The 26,174-nt window shown below is 30.1% G+C and overlaps 1 protein-coding gene across 4 annotated transcripts in view; it reads right to left on the bottom strand.

Moving 5' to 3' along the window:
* Positions 1-26,174, bottom strand: part of LOC123272572 — a 101,994-nt gene that overhangs the window by 32,197 nt on the left and 43,623 nt on the right. For 3 of the 4 annotated variants that reach the window (XM_044739453.1, XM_044739454.1, XM_044739456.1), the window contains exon 2: positions 3,044-3,297. In XM_044739453.1, coding sequence (XP_044595388.1) covers positions 3,044-3,297 — 254 coding nt within the window. Of the gene's footprint in view, positions 1-3,043; positions 3,298-23,441; positions 23,676-26,174 lie in introns of those variants that run through there. The other variant, XM_044739455.1, reaches the window with a different exon arrangement.

Raw genomic sequence — 26,174 nt, 5'->3', positions numbered from 1 at the left:
ATTATAAATTTAAAACTGCTTATTACTATTTTTATGCTTCAAATTAACTGTCAATGTTGTAATAGTATATTGTGCAACAAGTGCGACAAGTTGTCGATTGCCCACGAAAGCGAAGTTGAACGCACGAGCGAAGCAAGTGCGGTCATTCGCTTGAGTGGGTAATCAACAACTTGTCGCACGAGTTGCACATACTATTTTGTATTACAAATGCGGTGATATATGTGGGTACAAAATTGGGGTCTAGGGGCAGAGCCTCGGTGGGGTTCAGGGGCAAAGCCCCGGCGAGGAATGGGGGGCGGAGCCCCCCCAGTCCCTAAAAACAATTAAAAAGTTAAAAAAAAAAAGAAACAAATATATATCAGATAATAAATGCAAAGTAATTAATATTAATTAACAAAAATTAAATTTATACACTGAAACAATCAACACATAAAATTAAATGACATTAAATTTAGCTGTCACTACAATTTTTCAATTTTCTTTAACAAACAAATTTGTTCCAAAAAATTTTTCATAAAAATTGTATTTTTTATTTTATAAAATTCCTACATGTCAATTAAAAAAAAATTTTTTTCATGTTATAATTTATTTTTTCCAAACATTATTAAAAGAGTCATATTTCTGCTAAATTAATTTTCATCACAATTACACGGAGAAAAAAGTATTGCTATTATAGCCATCCAGTGGATCGTGAACGAAGTATCGTGATTAGCTCAAAACAGTATTGTCATATATGACAATACACAAATGAATCGATTTCACAATGAATCACAATTTCACAAATGAATCGATAAGAGTTAGACATTATTTAATAAAATGAAAACAGAAGCAGAAAACCAGACAATGTAGAGACGCATTTGTTAAAAATAAAGACTATGATTTCATAAATTCAATCGAATATTTATTTATTTTTATTATTTAAAATCTCTACATGTGATTCGTCATGAAGTAAACAAATAGGTTAGGTTAGGATGTCTTGTTAAAAAATCTTAATACTATTTATTAAAAGACTTTACTGTGAAAATATATTTGAATATATTATAATTAATTGATGAATATTAATTTTTTTGAGATTATTTCTTTTAATGACTTAATATTCGTATTAATGACAGCAAACGAAAGCGTCGTTCGTGGTTATTTTAATAAACACATATTAGTATTTAAGAAAATTTTATTAAATACTTATGAAATTTTATTAAATACTAATATAATTTTATTTATATGAAATATAATTTTATTAATATTAACTAAATTTTTTTTTCAAGTCCAAATAAACTGTTTTATTACTATTGAATAAAATTCTCTCTCAGTGTAGAACCATATGTTAATGGAGCGAAAAAAAATACATAGCCGTTCCGAATAAATCACTCTAATATATAATTAATTATTAATAATTAATAAATTAGGTATAGAACTCCGTTAACTATAAGGATAAATCATGTATAAAATTTGAATTACTTGAAGTAGCTCGAAAGATACTCTCAAGTTAAGATAAATCATTTGGTCAAGAGGTAAAGTGTCAGTCTGAAGAGCGCGAGGTGTACGGTTCGAATCCCCGTCGGCACCGATTTTTTTTTTTTTTTTATGGTCCTGATCGAGTCAGACATGAACAGATCTGATCAGACCTGAACATGCCTGGCCAGGTCTGATCAGACCCGGTCATTTTTCATACCTGATCAGACCTGAAGACTCATGCCTGTTCATGTCTGATCAGATCTGATCATTTTTTCCCGGGTATATATTCACCATACGAATACAGTTATGCTCGAAAGAGTGAATACTGAATACCACGCTCAACTATATAGTGAATATCTCAAAACGTTTTCTTACTACAGCGAAACAGATCGTGATTATCACTATCCACGACGCGTTCAGCGCCACCACACATAACCAAGTCTGAAACGAGTTTATTTATTTACAATTTTGGTGATGAAATAGCGATAATTGCACCAATTTATATCAACAGCGATATGGACAATTGGGTTGTTGATAAATTACTCGAGTGTGTGTTAATGCTGTGTCCGTGGTTATTGTATACAATTCTACTGCGTTGATAAAGAAAAACAATGAATATTATATATTGTATTAAATAAATAACATTTGTGTTTTCATAAAAGGTTTTTTTAGCATAACTAATTTGATCCCATACTACTTTACGCAAAAATATGTTATTTTTTTTATAAAGTACATGGAGCAATAAAGAAGTAAAAATTCCATTAAAAAATATTTTTCTTATGATAAAAATAATTGCGTACTTTTAATGAATATATCAATAATACAAATTTCTAGGCTAATATTTTTAAAAATAAAAAAAAAAGTCATAAAATAAATTCCAACTGCTGTCAGTCATTATTTAAACATTTTTAAACCTAACCTAATTCTTGACTGTCATATAAACTACTCAAAAATTTTAAACTAATCAAGCTATACAAGGAATTCGTATTTATGTTTATAACTATAATATACGAAAAAACTAAAAAAAAAATAATCTGCAATAACATATAATTAACATTTAATCAAAAACAACTAATAATCATCTATAAACCATAGCAATATAGACATTCGGTATCCGAATCCATGTGGATCGTGATAATCACGATCCACTAGATTGGACATATGCGCATCTAAAGTATAGTCATACGTGGATCGTGATCATCACTATACTGTATCGTGATAATAGCAACACTTTTTTCTCCGTGTAAACAGCTCAATATTAATAAATTATTTTTACTTTCGTTACAAATATGAACTTTGTAATGTCAACCTCACTTCTTTAATATTGACAGTTAGATTGTGTTTTTTTTTGTTATTTATTTTAATTTTAGCAGTTTTCACAGTCAATTGCATGTGACAAGGATAGTTTGAGTGCGCCAAGAATAATTTGCGTGCCACAAGTAAACTTGTCGCACTCAAATAACAGTTTCATTTATGAAAAAACTCACGCGTAATTTAAAAATGGGCAAACGGTTCTTTTTCAAACGCAACAGCGAGCGTCAAGATACTACTTTTCCCGCATGAGTAATACAAAACCATAATCATTTACCTGAAAGTAGGCACGAACATCACTCCCGTGACTCCTACAACGTCGCCGGCGTCCTGGAGTGGATTTAGATGATGGATTACTATTATCTACATCAACTGCTGTTTGTGGTATGACTTTTGACCTTGTTCCATCAGCAGGGGGTGTATTTAAAAGGTCGCGAAAAGGTTTACGGGTTGTCTTGTGCATTGTAGGTGGAACATAGGACGTCGAACTTGCGGTTGACATTGATCTGGATACTGTCCACTTGAGCATTTCTAAAAGATTAAATTAACAAATAAAATATTTAATATATGTATATAAAAAAATGTTTACTTGAACTAAGAAGAGAGGGCCCCATACGAAGTTGCCGATGCTCAACAATTTCCGTTCATTGGCCAAGGCACGGCTACTAATGCTCGGCCAAGTATCGGCGTTTTGTATCGGCCTAGCATCGGTAAACCATCGGCTTTAATGTTTGGCCAAGCATTGGCGATTTGTACTGGCCTAGTATAGGTAAGCCATCGGCTACCGCACGATATTTATTATAATATAATGGTATGTGATTTGATTATCAGCCATTGCTTGGCCGATGCTCTAGCTAATTTTTTATTACACTTGAAAACAATTAATACGTGTTAGTCATTACTATGTTGTATTATTGTTTTAATTTAACGTTTGACCAAATTATAAACTAATATGTACTAAAAATTAGTAAATCAATTTTTAAAAAATATCTTACGAGATTTTTTTAGGAGAAAACACCAATTTAAATTATTAACAATGTTTTTTTTTTTATAAATATTATATTGATCATTTTTTAGTTTTTAATAAACATTTTTATTATTTAACAAGCTCTATTAAGATTAAATCAACATTTGTTTTCACTAAAACAGATTTAATAAGTAATGAATATTTTTCGGAGGACTTTTTCGATAAATTTTTACATTACCCAATCAATTAAACCTATTTCTTTTAGTATTAAAAAAAAAAATATTTTAGCAAGAAACTAATGATTTTTAATAAATGATTTATTTACTTACAAATAGATTTATGAATATACATAAAAATATACAAATATAAATATATATATTTATTTACTAATAAATAATTTATTTTTAATTAATTTTGAACTTCTTGCTTAAAAAATGAAGTTTTAAAAAATTAGGAAGTTATTTTTTATTATTAAAATTCAGAAATTGTTCAATTATGAAATAAATAGAAAAATTCGTAACAATCAAGTTAACTCAATTATACTGAGAAAAATTGATTGTTGAACATTGAAATGATTAAACTAAGAACACTACACTCAGATCAGTTAGCAGCGCCTTTGACACCGCTCGAGACTTCCACGCAGACGGACCAGCTTCAAATCCCTTCACATCCAAATTTTTTCAGAATTAATTTCTATCAACCAGTAGTCCATCACCTCATAATAATAATAATTCGAAAATAAACAACGAAAAAAAAATTTTTTTAATTATTTTACCTAAAATTTGATTTTTTCGCCTATGCTTGGCCGATGCTCGGCCAATGCTTGGTTACTATGTTTGGCCGATGCTCAGTCGCCTATATCGGCTGGGTGTTACCATCCGATGCTCCCCCAGTCTTGGCCCAACGATATTTCACGATACTCGGCCGATACTTAAAGATCGGTTACCAGTCTTGGCCCAGTATCGGGCCGATCTTCATTTTTTGTATGGGGCATTATTAGTTTTATTCAGACCCTTATATGAATATGAATGATTTTTCAGAAAATACTACAAGGATCAGGTGAATCAGTTAATTCTTATTATTTTTTCACCTGATCATATAGCATTCTCTGAAAAATCATTTATAAAAAAGAAAATATGATTTAAATCTTGTACCGTTTTTTTTAGAGTTTGTTTCTTCACAGAATTTAAGAATATGAATTGATTAATTTATAAAATAATATAGAATCATCATAAATCTTATTTTTCGAAGATATTTTTTTGTGGCACGGTTAGATTTTTGATCAGTTTCTACCAAACTTAAAAATTCAAATACTATGTGAAATTTAATGTAACTAAGTAGATGATGTTTTCGGCTATGAGTAAGGTTAGCACAACGAGCGAAGTAATTGCGCTTTTAACACACGAGTGTTAAAAGCTTTATCCACATAGTTGATTTATAAATAAATGTAATTAACAAAATATTTCTCTCAATATTCTGATGAAAAAACGAATGGTCGTATTACAACGTGGAAATGAGCAAATGCAAATATTTATTAATGAAAAATATATTCTTTTTTAACAACAGTAATGCGATATGTCTATAGATATATAACAGCCTCAATTTCACATTAAAAAATAAACACTCATTAATCGATTACGAAATTGTGAGAAATATTCTTACGGGTTGGCTAGTAATTAATATTTTCAAAAAAAAAAAATTTCTTTTTAATTAATAAACGATATATGATTAAAAAAATTAAAGAATATTGGTTTTTTGCTTTTCTATGACTAAAAGTAGACAAGAAAGTGATTATAAACAATTATTGCCATTCAATTTTCTGATAAAAAATATTAACAGTTTATAAAAAAAAGATTAAATATTCTAATGTAAGATTGACAAATTAACGAGAAGAATTATTTCTGATAATGCAAACTCACGATGATGTACCCTATGTTGTGTTTTGAAACATTGTATCTTTATTTTGAATGGGCGTACAGAAATCGAAGATGTGGACAGACCAAAGAAGAGGATTTCAAGTATTCATTTAATTATCTTCTGTAAAAAATATATACCTCAAGACGGAGACTTATAGAGAGCTAAGATTGTATAGCTACAATAGATGAGCACCTGTCGTAGCATAAGGGAAACAGTAAAACAGGTGAAACTGATGAGAACAGAAAATACGTACATAGTGAAGGAGGGTTAGAATTTGTGCACCTGAATTTTTTCGGTTTTACGAGTTAACACGTTTGTCTTGTGATTGGATAAACGGAAACTTAACATTTTTGACTACTCAGAAAATGCATCGACAATGAAACGAAAACAAAAAAATACATCCAGTGAAAAAAGCCGAGTAATAATAGAGTCTTATCTTTAAATAACCGTGACAGAAGAATATGTTAGATGTTTATGGAAGGATCTTTTATACCCGGAAGACATTCATCTTTGAGTAACATTTGCGTCAACAATATGATCTTTTTAAAACCGTTTCTTTTTGTGTAACTGGAAATTTTGACCACTACATCTGTTTTGTACAATTTATTTTTTAGAATAAAGTAGATACCGTTACAAAAAACAATGAATTTATTGATGTATGTAGATCATCGACAGACTTATAACAGTACTATTTTATAACGATCCGTTAAAAATCGTTAATTTGCAAAATTTTGGGATGTTGTTGTTTTAATTAAATTTTGGAATATTTTATTTATATGTTAATACTCTACTTTTACATGAATCTATACAATTTATTTTTAAAAAAATGATCTAAAAAACAAGAATTTCCTCTATTTTTTCCGGATGTTGCGGAGGGTATAGGATCCACGCATTAAGGACCTCCAGAAAGTGGGTATTTTACGCCCACATCCTATTTCTTCTCACAATCCACATGTGAGTCCAATAAGCATGTTTAATTTTTTTACGGTGTTTTTTTAACATCAAAGAATATTTTTCGATGATGTAACGCAACGAAATTTTATCATTACCTTTCAACTTCTCAATAAGAAAATTTAAAATGTTTTTAAGTTTAACAATTTATTATTTTTAGCGTATGTAATAAAATGGCCTTTAATAACATTACATATTTTTTAAACATTCTTGCACCAAAAGTTAAAAAAAATATGACTACCCTGTCTAACATAAAGGAAGTAGCACTTCAATCAGTCAATAAATAAAAAGAGTTGACAGGTGCAATAACATTTCCACAAATAATAATAAATATTTTAAACTTTCGTTTACAGGTATGCTGAAAAGTTGCACGCTATGAAAAAAAATGATATACCGTAAAAAATTTTTCGTTATTGTGTAAACTGTAAGAGTCTTAGTATCGAATGTTTAACATTTTATTGTGTTAACTTCATACAATTGTTTGTGATGTTCGATCGATCTGTTTTTCATTTCCGTTTTTCACAAATTTTTGTTTTAAAGTTGACAAAAAATTTTCTACTGTGTAAGATTTCTATTCTCACATTTTACCTATAGCCACCTTCGCCTTCGGTTCCGGTAGCAATTTAACGCCTAGGCTAGACTAGTTTGTTCCAGACTTTACTTCCTTGATGTAAAATAACCTACTATTTACTTTAATGTTTCTAAAAAAAATATAACTTTGATCACCTGAAATAATATATGTGTACCCTTATAAAGTTAAGAACTTGTTACTGAAAAAAGTCTATAAAAATGGGAATATAATTACAACAACAGTCATAAATGCTAAAGTTTGGCTAGTTTCATTTTTTTCTTAAGTAAAATGAGTTACTTCAACCTATTTTTTTAATATTATAAAAACTTTAGAATCGATCTTCCTAAAAATATTTATCTATGATCATAAGAAATTTTATGTTTACCATAATGATAAATATACTATCATTGTAAACATAACACTAAAAATCAATCATGACATTAACATGAAAAATAAAAAAATTTGAAAACGCCAGATCTCAAAGTTATAAGGTCTCAGGAAGCTATTCTAATTATTTTCACATCAATATCCGTACGTGTGTACATGTACACTTTTCCTTGCCATGCAATATCTTTAAAATGAATTAAATCAAGAATTAAATCTGATGAAATTTAAAAGCTCGAAAATAGCGAAAAGTTTAAGAGATATAGTCTAAAGGAATACATTTTTTCTGTTAAAATTTACAATTTAATTTTTTGTAATATAAAAAAACATATCAGATCGCAATTAATCAAAAGATACACATTTATGAAAGTAGAAAGTCTGTGAAAAAAGCATAAACGATAATTTCAATACAATTACATGAATGAACAAGTGTCAACATCATCACCCTTATCAATTGAAAAGTAAATGATTACTAACAGGAGTAACGAGAGTAAGGTATATCTTCCCCAAAAAATAAACCCCTTATAATTTTCGTCAATACGACAATTGTTGGCGAAAAGTTGTGTATAACTCCAAAAACGCGTTCACACACTTGGGAGCCAGCAGGTTTTAACTTTTAACGGTTCCGCGCGAAGGGGGAGCATGCCAGTAAGTAAAACAGAAAGAATAATAGAAAGAGAAAAAAATGCACGTATGAGTGAACTATTGTCGTTGTAAGGTATAAAAACGCATTCATTTGCATACAGGCTGTTACTAAATGCACGCGAGCAGTATATTTTTACATGTGAGATTCCCACTATATATACGTCACACAAATGTACCATTTACGTATTTATAAACTCATTTATACTAGTGCAAAGTTATTTAACTTACTATCATACATTTAAGTCTACAACTACATACATTTATAGTACATTGCACATGTATACACTACATACTACATAGTTATCAGCATGTATTGTGCATGTCAACTACACGGAATATGAGAGTTTCATTTCAGTGTGGGACGTATTACAGGGCACCTGCCCATCTGGTCGCTAAGCGTCATCTGGCAAAAATGAATACTGAGTACAAGTAGTATATACGTCTATTTATTTGAAAAAAAAAAGAAATCTTATTTTATTTTTAGTTTTGCCCTCTCAAATAATAGTTTTTAGTTAAAAACCAAATCTAATAACCGGTTGACCCTATGGGTTGATTTTTTAATTTACCGCTTTTTTTTTTTTACCTCAAAAGCATCCTTTTACTCTCACGTTAAAGTTATCGATTGTAAAGATTCAATATCAATCGAAAAATAATCTTTTTTTTGTAATCGTTTTGATATGTTAGAATTCTCAACTATGTTTTTGGAATCAAATTATAGAACACAAAATTTCCGATAAACGGAATAGGGTCAGTTTAGATGTGTAAAATATATTAGAAATATTCATTGTTGAAAAAAAAATTATTTTAATAGATTTTTAGACAAAAAAAATTTTGTAGGTTTCCAAAGAATCTTACATAATAAATTATTGAACAAAAAAATTTCAATTAATGATTTTTTACAAATCTTTTATTTTTAATTTTGGAATTGAAAATTTCAAATCAATAAGCCTAACAATGAATATTTAATAATATGCCGAATTAATGAGCTTTGATACTATGTCTTGTATTCTTTTTTGCTAATAATAATATTTTTAATTTATCGACTAAAAAATATATACTTTTTTCTTTAAAAAACTTACTTCTTACAAATAGTTGTTAATTAGAAAAAAATTTTGTTTTGTATATTAAAAAACAATTAAAAAAAAAAAAAATTGAGGTGGCGTGAGTCGATAAAATTTTATGGTTACGAAATTGTAATTTATTCAGCTATTCAAATAAAGTTTACCTTTATTTTTTATCAAAATATACTCGACCGAGTAGCTTAATACTGCCACTTAATTTTGATGAAGCCACACTCTACTCTATAATCTCTATGAGGGTCATTCATATCAGTTGATTCGTTCGAAGAGATAGAAAGTATATTTACATATTTATTCAAATATTTTATGAAAAAGGATTCAAAAATCCTTTTCACCAAATAACTTCATTAATTATAAATTTGTTTTTTATTATGATTTTTAAATAAAACACATCATAATTTAATTTCTTATTTGAAAGATTTCTTTCTTATAAACAACTAGTACTTTTTATAAAACATATGCCAAGAAAATGTATGTCCTATAATTCCGACTGTCGAATATTTAATAATCAAGTTATATCTTTCAAATTATTCACATATTTTTAAGGAATTTAAATAAATGGCATCTCTGAAATGTTATGCAGGTGTGCAGATAGAAGGACAAAAATCAAAATTAGATTTCAATTGATTACACTTTTTTTTTGTTTATCGTGTTACAGAAGGAAGAGACACGCTATCAAGCAAGAATGAGTGATGTCATGTGTATATAAAAAGATTCAGCAACAGGTAACTATTGAGTTATGTATACTTGAGTATGCAATTGTATTGAAGAAGTTATATGATTAAATTAATGAATGAATAAACTGCCAACGTAGGGGGTCCTCTTGTTATTTACTAGGCCTATATATTTACTGAAGTATATTTCTTTATACATTAAAGCTTCGATCCAATGAAAATTTGCATAATTACAAGCGATAAAGTATGGTTCAATTCACCGAATAAGTAACTTCATCTTATAAGCAAACAAATATCATGTATGAGAGAACACCTGCACAATGAAATTTTTTATTTTTTTTTGTGGGTGACTAGATAGTTATCTAACGTAGACAGCGGATGTGAAAAACGAATTCCTATTTATAAATTTATCTCTAACAATTGTGGGCTTACTGAAAATAATTTAGTTGATCATATCAGCATTAAATGATGATAATTTAAATTTAACCTGTGACAACGACATATTTGTAACTTTTGAGATCCTAAACGTCATTTGATACTTGAGGAAATTTTAAATGAAACATTTGTAAGTGTTTGAAATATGTGTATAAAATAGTTGTTTTAAATTATGACAGAAGTTGAGACCTTAAGTTTTATGTCATTGTGTTGGACATTTAAAATGTATTTTTTGCGTACACTGATTTAACATTGAATTTTATTTCCGAGAAAAAATTCTTTAGATTTTTTATTTTTATTTAGATTATAAAAAATATTAAAATATATAAAGAAATTAATATTAAAAAAAAAAACAATAAATTAATTAAAATATGAATATTATTTAAATAAATAATCGATCAAACCAACTTAATAAGCTTTTCAAATTAATTTTGTACAATTACTAAATTTAAAGGTTAAAATGAAATTTTAACTCTTCGTTTTTATTAGTTTTAAGATGTTATCTTAAATAATATTGAGTGCGTACTATAAACTAGTATGAACTAAACAAACTGTTCATTCAATACAAAGTAAATATCCTTTATTCCACTTATTATTCAGAAGGAAGGTCATTATCAAGGTAAATTACAATAAATTAATAAGGTAAATTAAGTTATTTCTCAAAAACAAACTAAATAAATCGTAAATTTATGACTCGAATAATTGAGAAATTTATGTCATTTTTTTATAAGTGAATATTGTATTAATTCAAAGAGTAAAATTTCTCAATTTTTATTTTAATTTTTGTGGAATAAATAGTTCAGCACATTTTATTTGATAATCTATGATTTAGAGTTATTAATTGAATCTTTTTTAAATAAATTTGATTATTCAAATATCTACAAAAAATAACCAATCTTTTATACAACTTTAATGTACATCAATTTAATTTAAATTTGCAGGGCAAAAAATTTGATTCAAACTTTTTACTTATTACGTTTCCGTAAAATATTTCTAATAGCGTGTCCAAACACTGTTTTCTGCAATGTCATCACTATACCAGCATTAAAATTGGCTTTGGGTTTGTGGGTTTCCGAATAGTTAAGTACGTGTTGAACGTTTAAGTGGGAATAAGAGAGGTCAAGAAACCCAAAGCGGATTTTCTTATCAGAATGGTAATTTATTAAAAGTATAATATTCACACAGGTAGAAGAAATAAAATATTTTTTCAACTGGCCTTGAGATTAAACAATTTACTTTTTTATAATTGACATCCCAAAATTATCTGATATTATTGTATTGTCGATAAACATTTAGTTAGCCTGAGTTTTTTTTTTTTTTTTTGATGCAGAGAAGTTTTTAGCAAATCTTTCCTTCTCTCTCCCTCCATACAATAAATATATATATATATATATATATATATATATATATATATATATATATATATATATATATATATATATATATATATATATATGTATAAAAGAAGAGATGAAGTATAAAAAGGAAGGTCGGGCAACGAACAATTATAAATCTAGGGATAGTTTCTACCCTCTTTTTTTTCTTTTTCTATCTTACTTATTTCTTGAACAATACTTTTTATTGTCCTTTATGTATTTCTATCATAGCTCCTTTCGTGTGCCAGATCCCAAATGCGCCATCTTTCTTTTCATGTATTACAAAATAAAAGAGAATAGAGTAGAACCGCGAGTTCAAGCATGAAGAACCTACGAAAGAGGTAAAGAATAAAGAAGAGAACGACCGTTACAATTGGATTTTTTTTCACCTTGATCTTTTCACATTGAATTTTTGGTTGCAAAGGCCCTGGGTCAAATGTGTCAACCATAAAAATTATGTAATATTTTAACGATACCAATATGATAAGATTTTGATTCTTTATCTTTGCCACAATTATGAATTACTGACAAAGAAACAGAAAACTGAAGACAGGATATATGATGACAGTTGGCGCTAACTTTTTACCGTTCGTACCGTTGGTATGTTTTTCTATGGCAAAAGAAAGAAGAAACAATATACATCCTTCTCTGTTACATCCCTTCAGCCTTGTCATTAACGACATGTTATTGTCAGTGAAGTTAGATAGGTCACGGATGTCGACAATTTCTTTAAGAAAGTAGAGCCTATTAACAATTCTTTGAAACTGGATCTGCCATATGTCCAGACTAAGACGCTTCTAGATAAAAATAAAAAACCAAACGTATAACTCTAAGTATATGTATATGTACGTGAAACAAACAAAAATTTTGCTATGAGTAGCATTAAAATATATGTAATCCAAGAAAAGTATATAGCAACAATATGACGGTTGGTTACTTATATAAAGACATAATTTCTACCGGCTCATGTCAAGGGCATACCAGTGGATTCACGATCCAACGAAATAAGAAATATCGAATGGAATAGAGAGAGGTATTTCATGTACCACGTGATATGGATCTGATGAATCTGGTCCCGAGTTAGATACCGGGAGAAAGGTATGTACAAAAAGAAGAGTAAGACAGAAGAAAAAAAATAAATGAAAGAATAAAAGTTAGGTTGCTTTAGCGAGAAAGAGAAAGAAAAAAAATAGTCGAATCTTGGGGCCTTAGGAGACGGTTTGAGGGGCTCAAGGAGTATCAGAGAAGGGGAGGCAGGTGAGCTGAAATTCTCTTCCATACCTGATCCCCTTTTTACCTTGAGTGTGCTAACACAACAGGGAGAACTGGGATTCAGTACACACACGTACTAATACAGAAAATGACATCCGCGAAACGCGTCATAGGAATCGCGAATGAAAATGGCTGCTATTCATCTATTCTCGGGGGCTTTAGAGTTTAGAACCTTCACGCTATTCTATTGTATCGGCTTTTATACGTTTTCTGTATTACATACTATTCTAACAAGACGCCCTGATTTATATTGGATTAAACGCAAAGAGCTGTGTAATTCTCTACTAGTTCTATATTATTATTGTGATATAAACGTTGTAGGTGACAGACCCAAAGTCCGAACATCTTGAACTGAAATGCAGCTTTCGAGGAGATAGTCATGATTTATGATTTCAATTGTTTAAATAAACGAACTGTATTATTTCAAAAATTTATTCTCTTGGTTTTTAAAATCTTGGATTAAGATCTTTGTATCTGAAGATACAAAGACAGCTATCGTGACTTGAATCAAAAGTTACACTATCCCCAATCGATATTGTCAAATTCTCTTCAATTGAAAAATAATTTTGTTTCAAAATGTTATCAGTTCGGGCCAAAAAATCAAATTTCTACTTGAGGAAATAAAATTTTTGCCCCCACAAATTCCAAAAGTATTGAAAAAAAAATTTTTTTTCAACAAAAATGATTTTACAATGCATTCGACATTTAAAAAATGAGCCTTCAGTTTTCAATGGTGACAGCAATTTTTTGATAAGTTTTTATTTGACACGTATTTTTTGATACGCTTTATTATTTAAATAAATGAACAGTAGAAAATTTTTTAAATCCAATTTTTTTTGAAACTTATATTTTGAGTTATTTTGGTAAAATTGGGCAAACTTCCAAATTTAACATTGTTTAATGAAAGTTTACTTCTGGAAGGACGTTTTTTTTGGCCATTTGAAATACTATCTCACACCAGATTTTATGCTGACCTAATAGTTAGTAATTAGTTTCGATCTTAATTTTAGTCGTTTGCCTGATCTAGTAAAAGTGTTTTGGTAAAAATATATGTATTTTATTTTATTCAATAATAATAAAATGCTAAGTTGCAGAATAAAATTCATGAGTGGAGAATTCTCTGCTCTCTACCCAGAATTATAATTTATTAATTCTGTAGTGAATTTCGAATTATGGGAGCTGAATATTTTAAAATAAGAGTAAAATTAAAAAAAAAAAAAAAAATATTTCTCTTTGATCAAAAGTTTTTTCTATTCAGTGTAGACTATAAACAGAATCGTATTAAGAGTAGCTGTAAAATGCTACAGCTACCTGATGAAATCAACCAACAGAATGCATATAGAGCACACCTGCCTTGATGCTTTCCATGATGTTCCCATAATGAATAAGACAAATAAGTATTCTAGTCTATATCGCCTAGTTTTTTTTGCATATCCAAAAGAGCTTGAACCAGCCGCGTGTGCACACATGCTCCTTATAAGATTTAGATTCTTGCACTTATGTATGCATATCAGTCGATTGGTATTCTTTATACCCACTACTCGTTCTTTTTTACAAATAGTTTCTTCAGGAGTATGTATATAATATATATGCTCTGGTTTGCTTAGTTCCAAAAGTTAGGCAGAAGTAGCCAGATTTTTTTAGCACAGAGACGAGCCCTAAAATAAAGCCTGGGACAATACGTCAAGGGCAGTATCCTGCCGAGCAATGTCTGGGGTATTTAAAGAGAACCGGATGCAAGAACCAACGAGAACTGGACTTAGGGGTTGAGTGTGATTTTCGGCTCTTGCGTAGTCCAAGTAGAGGTTAGTCGGTTTAAGAGAAAGAGAGTAAACAAGTATAAGTAATAAGAGAAAATAAATAGTAAGCTAATGCCAATGAAAAAGAGTAAGCTCGAACGTTTCTATAGGACCCGTCTTCTCTTCACGCTTTTGCTTTTTACCTTGCCAAAAATTCTTTTTAAACTTTTATACTGATTCTTTTACTTTATTCTGAAAGCTCTCAATTCTTTTTGATCGGCAGATGTATTTAACACACCCATGTGTTGATCTAAAAATACCCTCGGTATCGTTTTATCGTTATGTCATTTTTTTTTCATAATCATAGTATGTTTATTTATTTCCATTTCTATTTCATCAAACATTTTTTATTTATCGGGAATATGACTGTATCATATCGTTGGATAGTTATTTTACAGTACATAAAATACATCAAGTATACATAGGTCTCCGTAGTGCACTGATAGAAGGATTTAGTACAGAGTACTAAATTGATTTAGTACAGAGTACTAAATTGATTTAGTAACAAAATTTTTATTCATTTATTTGGGAGAAACAAATATTTTGTACCCATCAATATTATTTGTTACAGCTTAATAAATGATTTCTTTATATGAACAAAGCCTTATTACATGGAAATAAATATTTAGTTCCACCAAATAATATTTAGTAACAGGTACTAAATATTTCTTTGGCAAGTATTGTCAGTCGATGGCTATAAATTTTTTTTCGCTTAAAACCCATTTTAACCTGGGATAGTCTAATTCAGGGTGAAACAGAATGAAATAGGTTTTAAGAAATAAGGAACTGCATTGATACCAAACTTCGTTTCACTCTGGTAACGTCTACTTAAGTCCGTTTTCAGACGAGTTAGGTTGAAGAAGGTTCTTAATAAAACTCTGTTTCACTCTTTTAGCGCCTAGCTGGGATTGCACGATGTATACGATTTTTTGTTTCTCAGACGAAAAAGTGTCAGGCAGGGTTTTATTAAAACCTATTTCAACCTAGTTCAACCTTAATAGCCTAAACTGATTATATTCATAGTAAAAAAAAAGAAAAAATTATCATTTAACTGTTGGTTACTTCATGTTATTATTTGCATGACTGTTAAGGTAATGATAACTATTAGTAATGTTAATTTATAATTATACAAGAATAATGATATCGAAATGAAGACAGAAGAAACGACGAAGAAAACACAAATTTCCGTTGAAAAAAACTCAGCTTTACTGGGATTCGAAATCGAGACCTCACGATTACGAAGCAAGAATGGATCCCCTCTGCTACTCGAAGACTAGTCACACAGTAGAAATATTTGTTTCCATTTAAGCTACAACTGACAAAATTAAAATTAACTCATGTGATTAAATATTATTATTATTTCTTATGTCATGGTAAATATTACTGTGATTATTATTATTAATTTTACAACGTTGCTTACAAAGTGCTTAAAAAATTTCCTAAATTTTTAACTTCCCGCTAAGAAAATTGAAAATTTTCAAAAGTTGGGAAGTTATTGGTTTTACCCCGTTTTTCGACAATCAAGTTTTCAACGGATGTTGACGTTTTGAGGTCCTAGGAAGCTTCCCCGATTGTTTCCGCGATGGTGTCCGTTTGTCTGTATGTATGTATGTAAGTATGCATGTAAGTATGTATGTGTGTGTATGTGTGTATCGCGATTGGCGTCATTCAAAAGGGCTTGACCAAACTTAGATTTTGAATATAATTGGGACCGATTCAAACCGGTAGATCTTGAGAAATTAAAAAAAAACTACAAAAAAAAATTTTTTCAAATGTGTTTTTTTTTTAATAACTTTGAAACGGCTTCACCGATCGATTTCAAAAACTATTCAGCTCTTAACATTAAAAAACCACGTCGATCGCCGCCAACCCAGTCAAAATCGGTTAATTCGTTCGTGAGTTATTTTTGTCGAAAGAAAACCGAAAAAAATGTTTTTTCGGAATTACTTCGAAATTTTTCGTTTAATCAATTTAAACTTAAAGATCCTTTATGGGGCTTCAAAAGCTGCGACACAAAAATTATATTTTTGAGCTCTTCGAGTTCAAAATGTGAAAAACTGTGCTATTTGTTCATTCTTTAAATTTTTAATTTGGCAAACTATTCTTTTTAGCAATTAGGTCAAATTTTTAAGTAGAAAAACTTGATCTTTCGTATATTTTTAAATTATTCTTGCACAAACCATAATTTTTTATTTAAAGCACGAAAAGTATATACACATGAATAGTTAAATAGTTAAAATATCTGAAAATTATTTCGAAAAAATTCTGGAAGAAATTATTTTTGAAATTTTTATAAGGTATAATTTTGTAACATATCGTTCGATTTTGATTTTTAAAATGGTATTCAAAGTACTTTTTAGAGTAGTAATGAAAAAAAAATCTGTATATACGGGTTTATGTTGAAAGGTTAAAGAAGCCCGGTAATTATTTTCGAAAAATATCAAAAAAAATTTTTTGTAAATTTTCAACCAGCTGTAACTTTTGGACGCGTCGATCGATTTTAATTTTCCAAATGGTTTTCAACACAGTTTTTAAAGCGAAAAAAGTGGATGTCCGGGCAAATATCGTTTGGTTAAGAAATTTAAATGTTATGTCGAAAAAATACTGAGAAAAAAAATTTTGTGAATTTTTAAACAAATATAATTTTTGAACGCGTCGTTCGATTTTAATTTTTAAAAAAGCATTCGACGCAGTTTATTAAGCATAAAAAATTTATAAATGGTTTTGTTGTGATTTTTTCGCACATTTTACTGTAATACATTTTCAAAATAGTGATAATAATTTTTATTACTCTTATTTATTTTGAAAAATGTATAAAGTTTTAATCTCTGTTTCACCCTAGGAAGCCTAAGCGATAAAATTCTCATTAAACCCCAGCTCACTCTTCTACGACCTGAATTTAGACGAATAAGGTTTAAACAGAGTTTTAAAATTTGAACTAAACCCCAACTCAATACTCCTCACCCTGATGCAAGACGAGTTAGGTTGAAACAGAATCTTAAAATTTAAACTAAACCCCAACTCACTATTGCTCACCCTGATATAACACGAGTTAGGTTGAAAAAGGTTCTTAAATTAGAGCGGCATATGTCTACATCAAAGGAATCAGGCTCTACTAGGTTGAACTGGGGTTTTAAAATTTCGACTCGGATATGCTTTAATTCCAATGTTTATGTGATACATCCACAGATTCGGTAGAATCTGGCGCCAAGTTCCGTTCAAATCCGTTGTAAACGGAGCGCCAGACTACCGACTGTGTTTACTGTAAGCAGAACGGTATTTCGAGGTTGCAAAATTTTATTTAATTATATGGTTCTCCTTTTTCCAAAATAATATATTATAAAAGTAATTTATACTTTATTTTACTGATATTAATTAATTATAATCAATTATAACACTTAATTCACTTAAAATTATTAAATTTTATCAGCACAAACTATAGTAAGCCCAGAAATTTCGATCCTGACTTTTTTTCGATGGGGAATATCAGCGCCACAGACTAGATAAAATAAAAATGTGTAGTAATTCTTCCTATAGACACGCAACTACAGTAAAAAGTGATTCATAGCTTGCATCTATGGCCGCCAGGGTGCACTGGAATTACATCTACATAAACTGTAGCTTTAAGGGGATAGTTTGCAGTAAAAAATGCAGTCAACACGAGATTTAAGTTGTTATCAATTGTAAATTTTCATTATAATTACATAAAATACTAAAATCCGAACAAAACAGTTTCACTGTAAAAAGTTGCACCAAGTCCACGTTCATAAGACTATTAGGAAAAAAAATTTTTTCTTTACAAAAGATACAAAATAAAAAATTAAAAATCCGAGTAACCGATATGATTGTTTATGATTTTTGGAAATTAAAAAATTTTTTGTAAATTTAAAAATTAAAAAATTTTAGAACGTACTTGGTGTGCGTCATTGTGTATTTCAATTTTTTACAGTCCTAGTAAATAGATTCTACGAATTTCATTAAAAGTAAAATATTTTGCAACCGCGCACACTAAATACGTTCTAAAATTTTTTTTTTAATTTTTAAATTTACAAAAAAATTTTTTTTAATTTCCGAAAATCATAAACAATCATATCGGTTACTCGGATTTTTTAATTTTTTTATTTTCTATCTTTTTGTAAAGAAAAAAAAAATTTTTTTTCCTAATAGTCTTATGAACGTGGACTTGGTGCGACTTTTTTACAGTGAAACTGTTTTTGTTCGGATATACTATTCAACTCACATGATCCCGACTAGAATTTTAGTGAGGCATGCCGAAAAATCAGTTCGGGGCGAAGTTGGCTTTCCGAACTTAGGCTAGCCCAATTCGGATCTTATTTGTTTTAAATTAGGCAAGCCGAAAATTGGTATGCCAAAAGAATTCCACATTCGATGTAATCTCGTAATAGTTTGGCACTGCCTAAGTTCGGCATATCATGGATTGCCTCATTGGTACGAAATAACGGTAACCAAAGGTTTACCGAAGTTTGGTTCACCAAGCTCGGGCTCACTTAGGCAAACCTGTGGCAATACCTAAGTTCGGCATGTCATGGATTGCCTAATTAGTATGAAATAACGGTAACCAAAGGCTTACCGAAGTTTGGTTCACCAAACTCGGGCTCACTTCGAAAAATCTGTGGCAATGCCTAAGTTCGGCATTTCATGGGTTGCCAAACTGTTATGAAATAACGGTAACCAAAGGTTTACCGAAACTTGGCATACCACGATCGAGCTTCTTTAGGCAAAACTGTGGAAGTGCCTAAGTTCGGTATGTCATGGGTTGCTAAATTATTATGAAATAACGGTAACCAAAGGTTTACCGAAACGCTTAGCACATTACGATCGAGCTTCTTTAGGCAAAACAGTGGCAATGCCTAAGTTCGGTACGCCATGAATTGCCAAACTGATACGAGATAACGGTAACCAAAAGCTTACCGAACAGTAACTAAAGGTATTCTGAAGCTTGGTCTATCAAAATGAAACTTGACTAGGTAAGGCTGTGGCAAGTCCTCACTTAGGTATAATATCGGAATTCCTAACTCGACCGTTGCAACGGTAACCGAATGTCGAAGTATCGGGGTTATAAGTATCTTGAGGCAAGAAGTCGCTCATCATCGGCGTAGCGTTGCGGTATGGTATAGGGCTCTCGTGCGTCAGGTACAGTGTTCGAGTCTCGCGTTCGACATGTAAAATTTTTAATAATTAATAATTATTAGTTATAATTATTCTTAAGGTGAGTGTGAGGTAAATTTAAGTATTGTGTGTGACTAATGTATCTAACTCCATCATCTCCTTCCCCCATGACCCATAAAATCGACCAATCAAAAAAAACTTCTTCATAGTATGAAAAATCCGAACAAAAACAGTTTCACTGTAAAAAAATCGCGCCAAGTCCACGTTCATAAGACTAATAAGAAAAAAAAAATTTGTTTTTTTCTTTACAAAAATATATAAAATAAAAAAATCCAAGTAACCGATATGATTGTTTATGATTTTCGGAAATTAAAAAAAATTTGGTACAAATTTAAAAATTAAAAAAAAAATTTGGAACGTATTTAGTGTGCTCGGTTGCAAAATATTTTACTTTTAATGAAATTCGTTAAATCTATTTACTAGGACTTTAAAAAAATTGAAATACACAATGACGCACACCAAGTACGTTCCAAAATTTTTTTCTTAATTTTTAAATTTATAACAAAATTTTTTTTAACTTCCGAAAATCATAAACAATCATATCGGTTACTTGAATTTTTTTATTTTATATATTTTTGTAAAGAAAAAAACAAATTTTTTTTTTCTTATTAGTCTTATGAACGTGGACTTGGCGCGATTTTTTTACAGTGAAACTGTTTTTGTTCGGATAACCTATTCACTAACTTTTAGATTATTTTATTCAGCTCGATTTTGGGAGATTTATTAAACCTTTAAAAACACACATACTCTCAATAAATATCTTCTATTTATGTCTTTTCTCAGTGGAGTTTAGATTAAATTTTTTAATTTGTCTATTATTGATGTGTTAAAAACTTGTTTAATTTTAAATTTTATAAATGTCTAAAACGAAAAAAAAATAATTTAATGAGATTTTTTTCTTTATAATACATTATATTTTTACTTAAAATTATTTATTTTAATCATTTTTATTTATTTTAAGTTAAAAAGTTAGGTTACACGCTAAAATTAGTTAAAAAATTAATTTTTTTGATACCAATAAACGATTTATTGAGTACCAATAAATCATTTGTTAAATACTACTAAATATTTATTTGGTGGAACTAAATGAGCTTTAATAAATGATTTAGTACCTATTACTAAATATTTGGTAATGAAAGGTTTGTTACTAAATCATTTAGTATCTGTTACTAAATCTTATTAAATAGAACTAAATCCTTCTATCAGTGTGTTCTAATACACAGTATAATAATAAATGGCACTTGTCTGTTTTTTTATGGTGGACTTTAAGACTCTCTTGTCCACTTTTATCTCTTCTCGCTTCGTGTCGCACTTTTATTTTATGTTTTTTTTTTTTTTTTTTACAAGGACTTTTTTGGTAGATACAACAAGCTCTAGATATTTGAAAAGTCGTTAAAATTTTACGATCTCGGCATCTACACAAGTACTGAGTGTAACAAAAGACTTTTTAAAGAAACATGCGAGATTTTGGGGAAATACCACAGAGTAATTTTGTAAAGAACATGTTTGAAGCATAAATATTTTATTTATTTAACTTTAATAACTTGGTCGCATTTTTATTGTTATTTAGAAACCACTAATTGATACATTTAAATTAAAAAAAAAAAAAATTGCAATCTTAAGAAGGGTTTACATTTTTTCTCTCTCTCGCCCTCTATTGGATAAACGAAAGTATCTCTGTCATACTTGTACAACTTATGGAATCTTAAAACGCATTTTATGCATAAATAAATGAAAATTTTCTAAAAAAGCGCTTCGCTCTTCGATAAATAATTTAATTATCTATCGAAGAGCGAAGCGTTTTTTTCAAAATTTTATCTTATTCATGAGCAAAACTCGTTTGAAAATCAACTATCAACCGCTCTTAAGTCTAATAGAATAGCCAATTACTGAAGTGTGAGAGATTGATTGATATCTTGGAAATTCTTTCTTTCCCCTTTAACACATAAATATCTATCTTTTGTGAACATTTCAACAAATCAATATATGTATGCGATAGTATCCTTTGTTGTAAAATAATGTCACATTTATTATTATTAATAAAAAAAAGTGAATTTAAAATTAAAATAATTGTGTGTTCTTTATGATGATAATAATTTATTCATTTTAATAATACTGTGAGTATTATTTCAAATAGTTTGGATTTTTTTTAGTATTTTCTTGAATCAAAAATATTCGTTTATACTACAGCTTTAAGACGATTTTTTTCTTCTGTGTAGCTTAAAAAAATTATGCAGTAAAATTATAGTGTAGAGATAACCATATACTCTTATTAATCCTCTTATTACAGTATAAAGAACAGCATAATATTATGTAATCCTAAAATTTCCTGGGAAAGTTTTTTTTAATTTTCTAAAATTAATAATTTTCAATACCGATTTTACAAGCCCACTAAGAAAAAAAAAGAACGGATAATACGACTAATAAAAGAAAAGTAAAGAAGGTAAAATCGAGGTTACCCCTCTCAACCATGCGTAATATGTGTTAACGTACAGGTAGGACGTTTTTGGCGTAATATAAAAAACATAATATTATCCGTGCCCTTGCAAGAAATTCATATTTACGTACCTATTATATTAGTATATATAATAAGGGTATGCGAATATAAGAAGCCTTTGTAATAAAAATCATTCAATCGTAAAATACTGATTACAAGATTTTGATTTTAATAATATATGTTTTATTCAATAACCATTATTTGAAACATGTCAATTTTATAGTTTAATTTTGGGCTTCCCTTTATGATTTCAAGAAATCGGTTTCATAGCAGACGTCCATACTTTGAGATTAAGAATTGATTTTGATATCCTTTTAAAGACAATAAACATGTATGTATCAACAAAAATTTCAACTTATTTTTTATTCGAAAAAATCAATAGATTTAAATTCTTTTGATCAAACAATTAAAAAAAATTATTCTAAACAAAATTTTTAATATCTTGTTTCTGAATACCCTTATTGAACGTTTGTCTTTCAAATCAATTAACTGATTTAGTATAAGCGGGATAAATGTATATTAATCCAATAATTAAAAATTTTTCTAATTCTATAAATTTTTTTAAATGTATTTCAAGAGTGTATTTACCAGGCTTAACAAACCTAGAATTAAAAAGAGTGACAGTCGATCAATTCATCAATTTAATTTTTGTATTTTTGAATAAAGCATAAATTAGAACAATATTTTCAAAACTGTACTAGATTTGATTAAAAAAAAATTCTGATTACAATAATAAAGTATAAGAATGAGTCTTCCTTATAAAGCATCACAATTTTGAAGTAAAAAAAAATTCTTTTAAACAAAATGATTTCATTAGTTAAATTGATCAGAGTTTCAATATTTTTTGTTAGTTTGCTGAATTATAAATTAAAAATTTTTATAAAATATCACAGTTTTTAAAGACATAAATATACTCACTAATGGCTATTTAAAAACACACAGTACTTTCAATAGTACATCCAGTAAACAATCACCAACTGTTTAAAGATATAACTATGTAATATTCTTTTAATCACATAAAATCATTCACTTAAATAAAAAGTTACAACTGAATACACGCTAAAATAGACAATTAGTAATTGATATTACATTAAAAAAATTATTATACTCTGTAGACTAGAATGATTGTGGTGAGGCAACCGCGTGCGTAAAAAGCGGTACGTGCCTACGCGAGAACGGATGTTAAACCACTGGCACAACAGTAGTTTAGTTATTAGGGCCTTATGTATTATCCAAGGGTAGGGGGATTATACCAAGTCTATACCATACCATACACGTATATAACGTATTAGTATACAGGAACTTTACTACCAGTCAAGTTGTACCCCACCAGCACCCGTTCAGCCCCCACTACAACGCTTGGTTCTAGGACCTGATGACCGTACAATCAGACCACTTTGGCCACTTGAAAGTCACCCCCTACGGCTATATAGCCAACGCGATCTTCGTTTTGATAATGACTTTACTTACTATTCGTGGGTGACTCGCACTATTTTTTCACTCTAAAAAATGTTGTGTAACAACAGCCGCAACTATAATAATAGGTTTTTCATTTTAAAGTCCCCGGTAAATTAAATTTGGCGGGAGACATAATCATGCGGGCTTTATTGATTCATTAACCACATGGAGTTTTCTTTTGGTTCACTTTTTGTAATAATTTTTATTTTTCACAGAAATTACGGAATGAGATATTTTTATAAAAAAATCATTTTTTAAATTAATTATGATACAAAAATTAGCAGTCATTTGAGATTTTTTTTAACGAATTTTTTTTTTTTTATATTTGTTTATTTAAAGTCGCCTTAACATTTTGGTCATTAGCGACTATAACGAATTATTATAAAGAATATATTTTAAGTAATAACACTAACATTTTTTTCAAATTTTTTCAAGTGTTAATTTAAAAAAATTTTTGCATACATATTTATTTATTAGCAAAAATTTTAATAACTGTCAAAAATTTTCTAATTTTAGTAGCTTCACTTATTGAAAAATTAAACTTTAAAAAATCGGTATCCTAATATCAAAACATTTTCTAGTAAAGTTGAAATTTTTAACCTCCCGCTAAGAAAATTGAAAATTTTCAAAAATCGGGAAGTTATTGTTTTCACCCCGTTTTTCGAAAATCGAGTTTTCATCAGATCTCGACGTTTTGAGGTCCTAGGAAGCTTTCCTGACTATTTCCGCGGTGATGTCACCGTGTCTGTATGTGTGTGTGTGTGTGTGTGTGTGTGTGTGTGTGTGTTTTTTTTTTTTTTTTATCTTAGGGGGGGGGAATCCTTCTTACGGATTCCAGGCATAGCTGTTCGGCCTGGATATGTGGCGACTCGACGCAGCGTCATACTAAAACTCGACGCTAACGCCCCTACCCACTAACCCTAAACCCCTTTTCTTCTTTCCTCTAATCCCTCATGGAAACCGCCGTCAGGCATTACTTCGTGAGGGGAGGATCTAGCTGCTGCTATTCCTTCTGGTGGCTAAGGTGTTATTTTTCCTTCCTTCTAGTTTCTGTCATTTGCCCTTTTTCTTTCAATGGAACGCAGCTCTGTAAGCACTTCGGTGGTAAACGTGCTTGTGGCGTTCCAGGCAGCTTCGGATGACAGCATTTCTTCTACTATTGACTCTGGTGTGATTTTCTTGTTCAGGATCTTCTCTAACTCATCACGCTGTGGGTTAAAACGAGGGCACTCAAAGAAAACGTGCTCCGCATTTTCAGCAACTCTTGGGCAAGACGGACACTCTGGGCAATCATCGTGCTTAAAGCGATAAAGGTACTCCCGGAAACAGCCGTGTCCTGACAACATCTGGGTCAGATAGTAGTTGGCCTCGCCGTGATTCCGGTTAAGCCAAACGTCAATCCTTGGTATGAGACGGTGTGTCCATCTCCCTGTTGTCGCGGCGTCCCACTGCGATTGCCATCGCGCGATGCTGTTCTGCCGTTCTTTAGCTCTGAGTTCCTCGGCACTTTGTGCGGTTGTCCTCTTTCGTTGGTAAAGGTTACGTCTTTCCTCAGCTAGGACTCTGAGCGGCAAAGTTCCGGAAATGACACACACTGCTTCCTCTGATATTGTTCGAAAGGCGCTGGCTACTCTTAGCGCGCTCAGTCGGTAAACTGGACATGCTTTCCTCCATGATTCTTGGATCTCAAGTGCGTCGGCCCAAATGGATATACCATATGTGAGGACCGATGTAACTACTGATGATAGCAATGACCTCCTTGTCTGCTTCTGGGCCACCGATGTTGGGCATCAATCGTACTAGGTTGGCTACTACTGCTGATGCTTTGGTGGTCACGTGTTCAACTTGTTGTTTAAAGTTAAGTCGGGCATCGAGCATCACTCCCAGATATCGAATGAATGGTTGGGATGTGATTTCTTGGTCTCCGACGTTTAGATTGATCGTTTCCACCACTTTTCTGCTAGTGATAAGTACAGCCTCGGTCTTCTGTTTAGCCAGTTGTAAATTTACTGTGTCCATCCACTGGTTAATTCGCTCAAAGGTGATAGCGAACATATGTTTTATCTCATCAAGATGCTTGGCGACTATTACTACGGCTACGTCGTCCGCGTACGCTACCAGTTTGACGTTTCTTGGTAGTTTCAGTCTCAGCAATCCGTTGTACATGACATTCCAGAGAAGTGGACCGAGAAC

Source organism: Cotesia glomerata, linkage group LG10, assembly GCF_020080835.1.
Source record: "Cotesia glomerata isolate CgM1 linkage group LG10, MPM_Cglom_v2.3, whole genome shotgun sequence".
Classification (NCBI taxonomy): domain Eukaryota; kingdom Metazoa; phylum Arthropoda; class Insecta; order Hymenoptera; family Braconidae; genus Cotesia; species Cotesia glomerata.
Note: the sequence above shows the minus strand (reverse complement) of the source record. Positions and strands in the feature narration are given on the sequence as shown.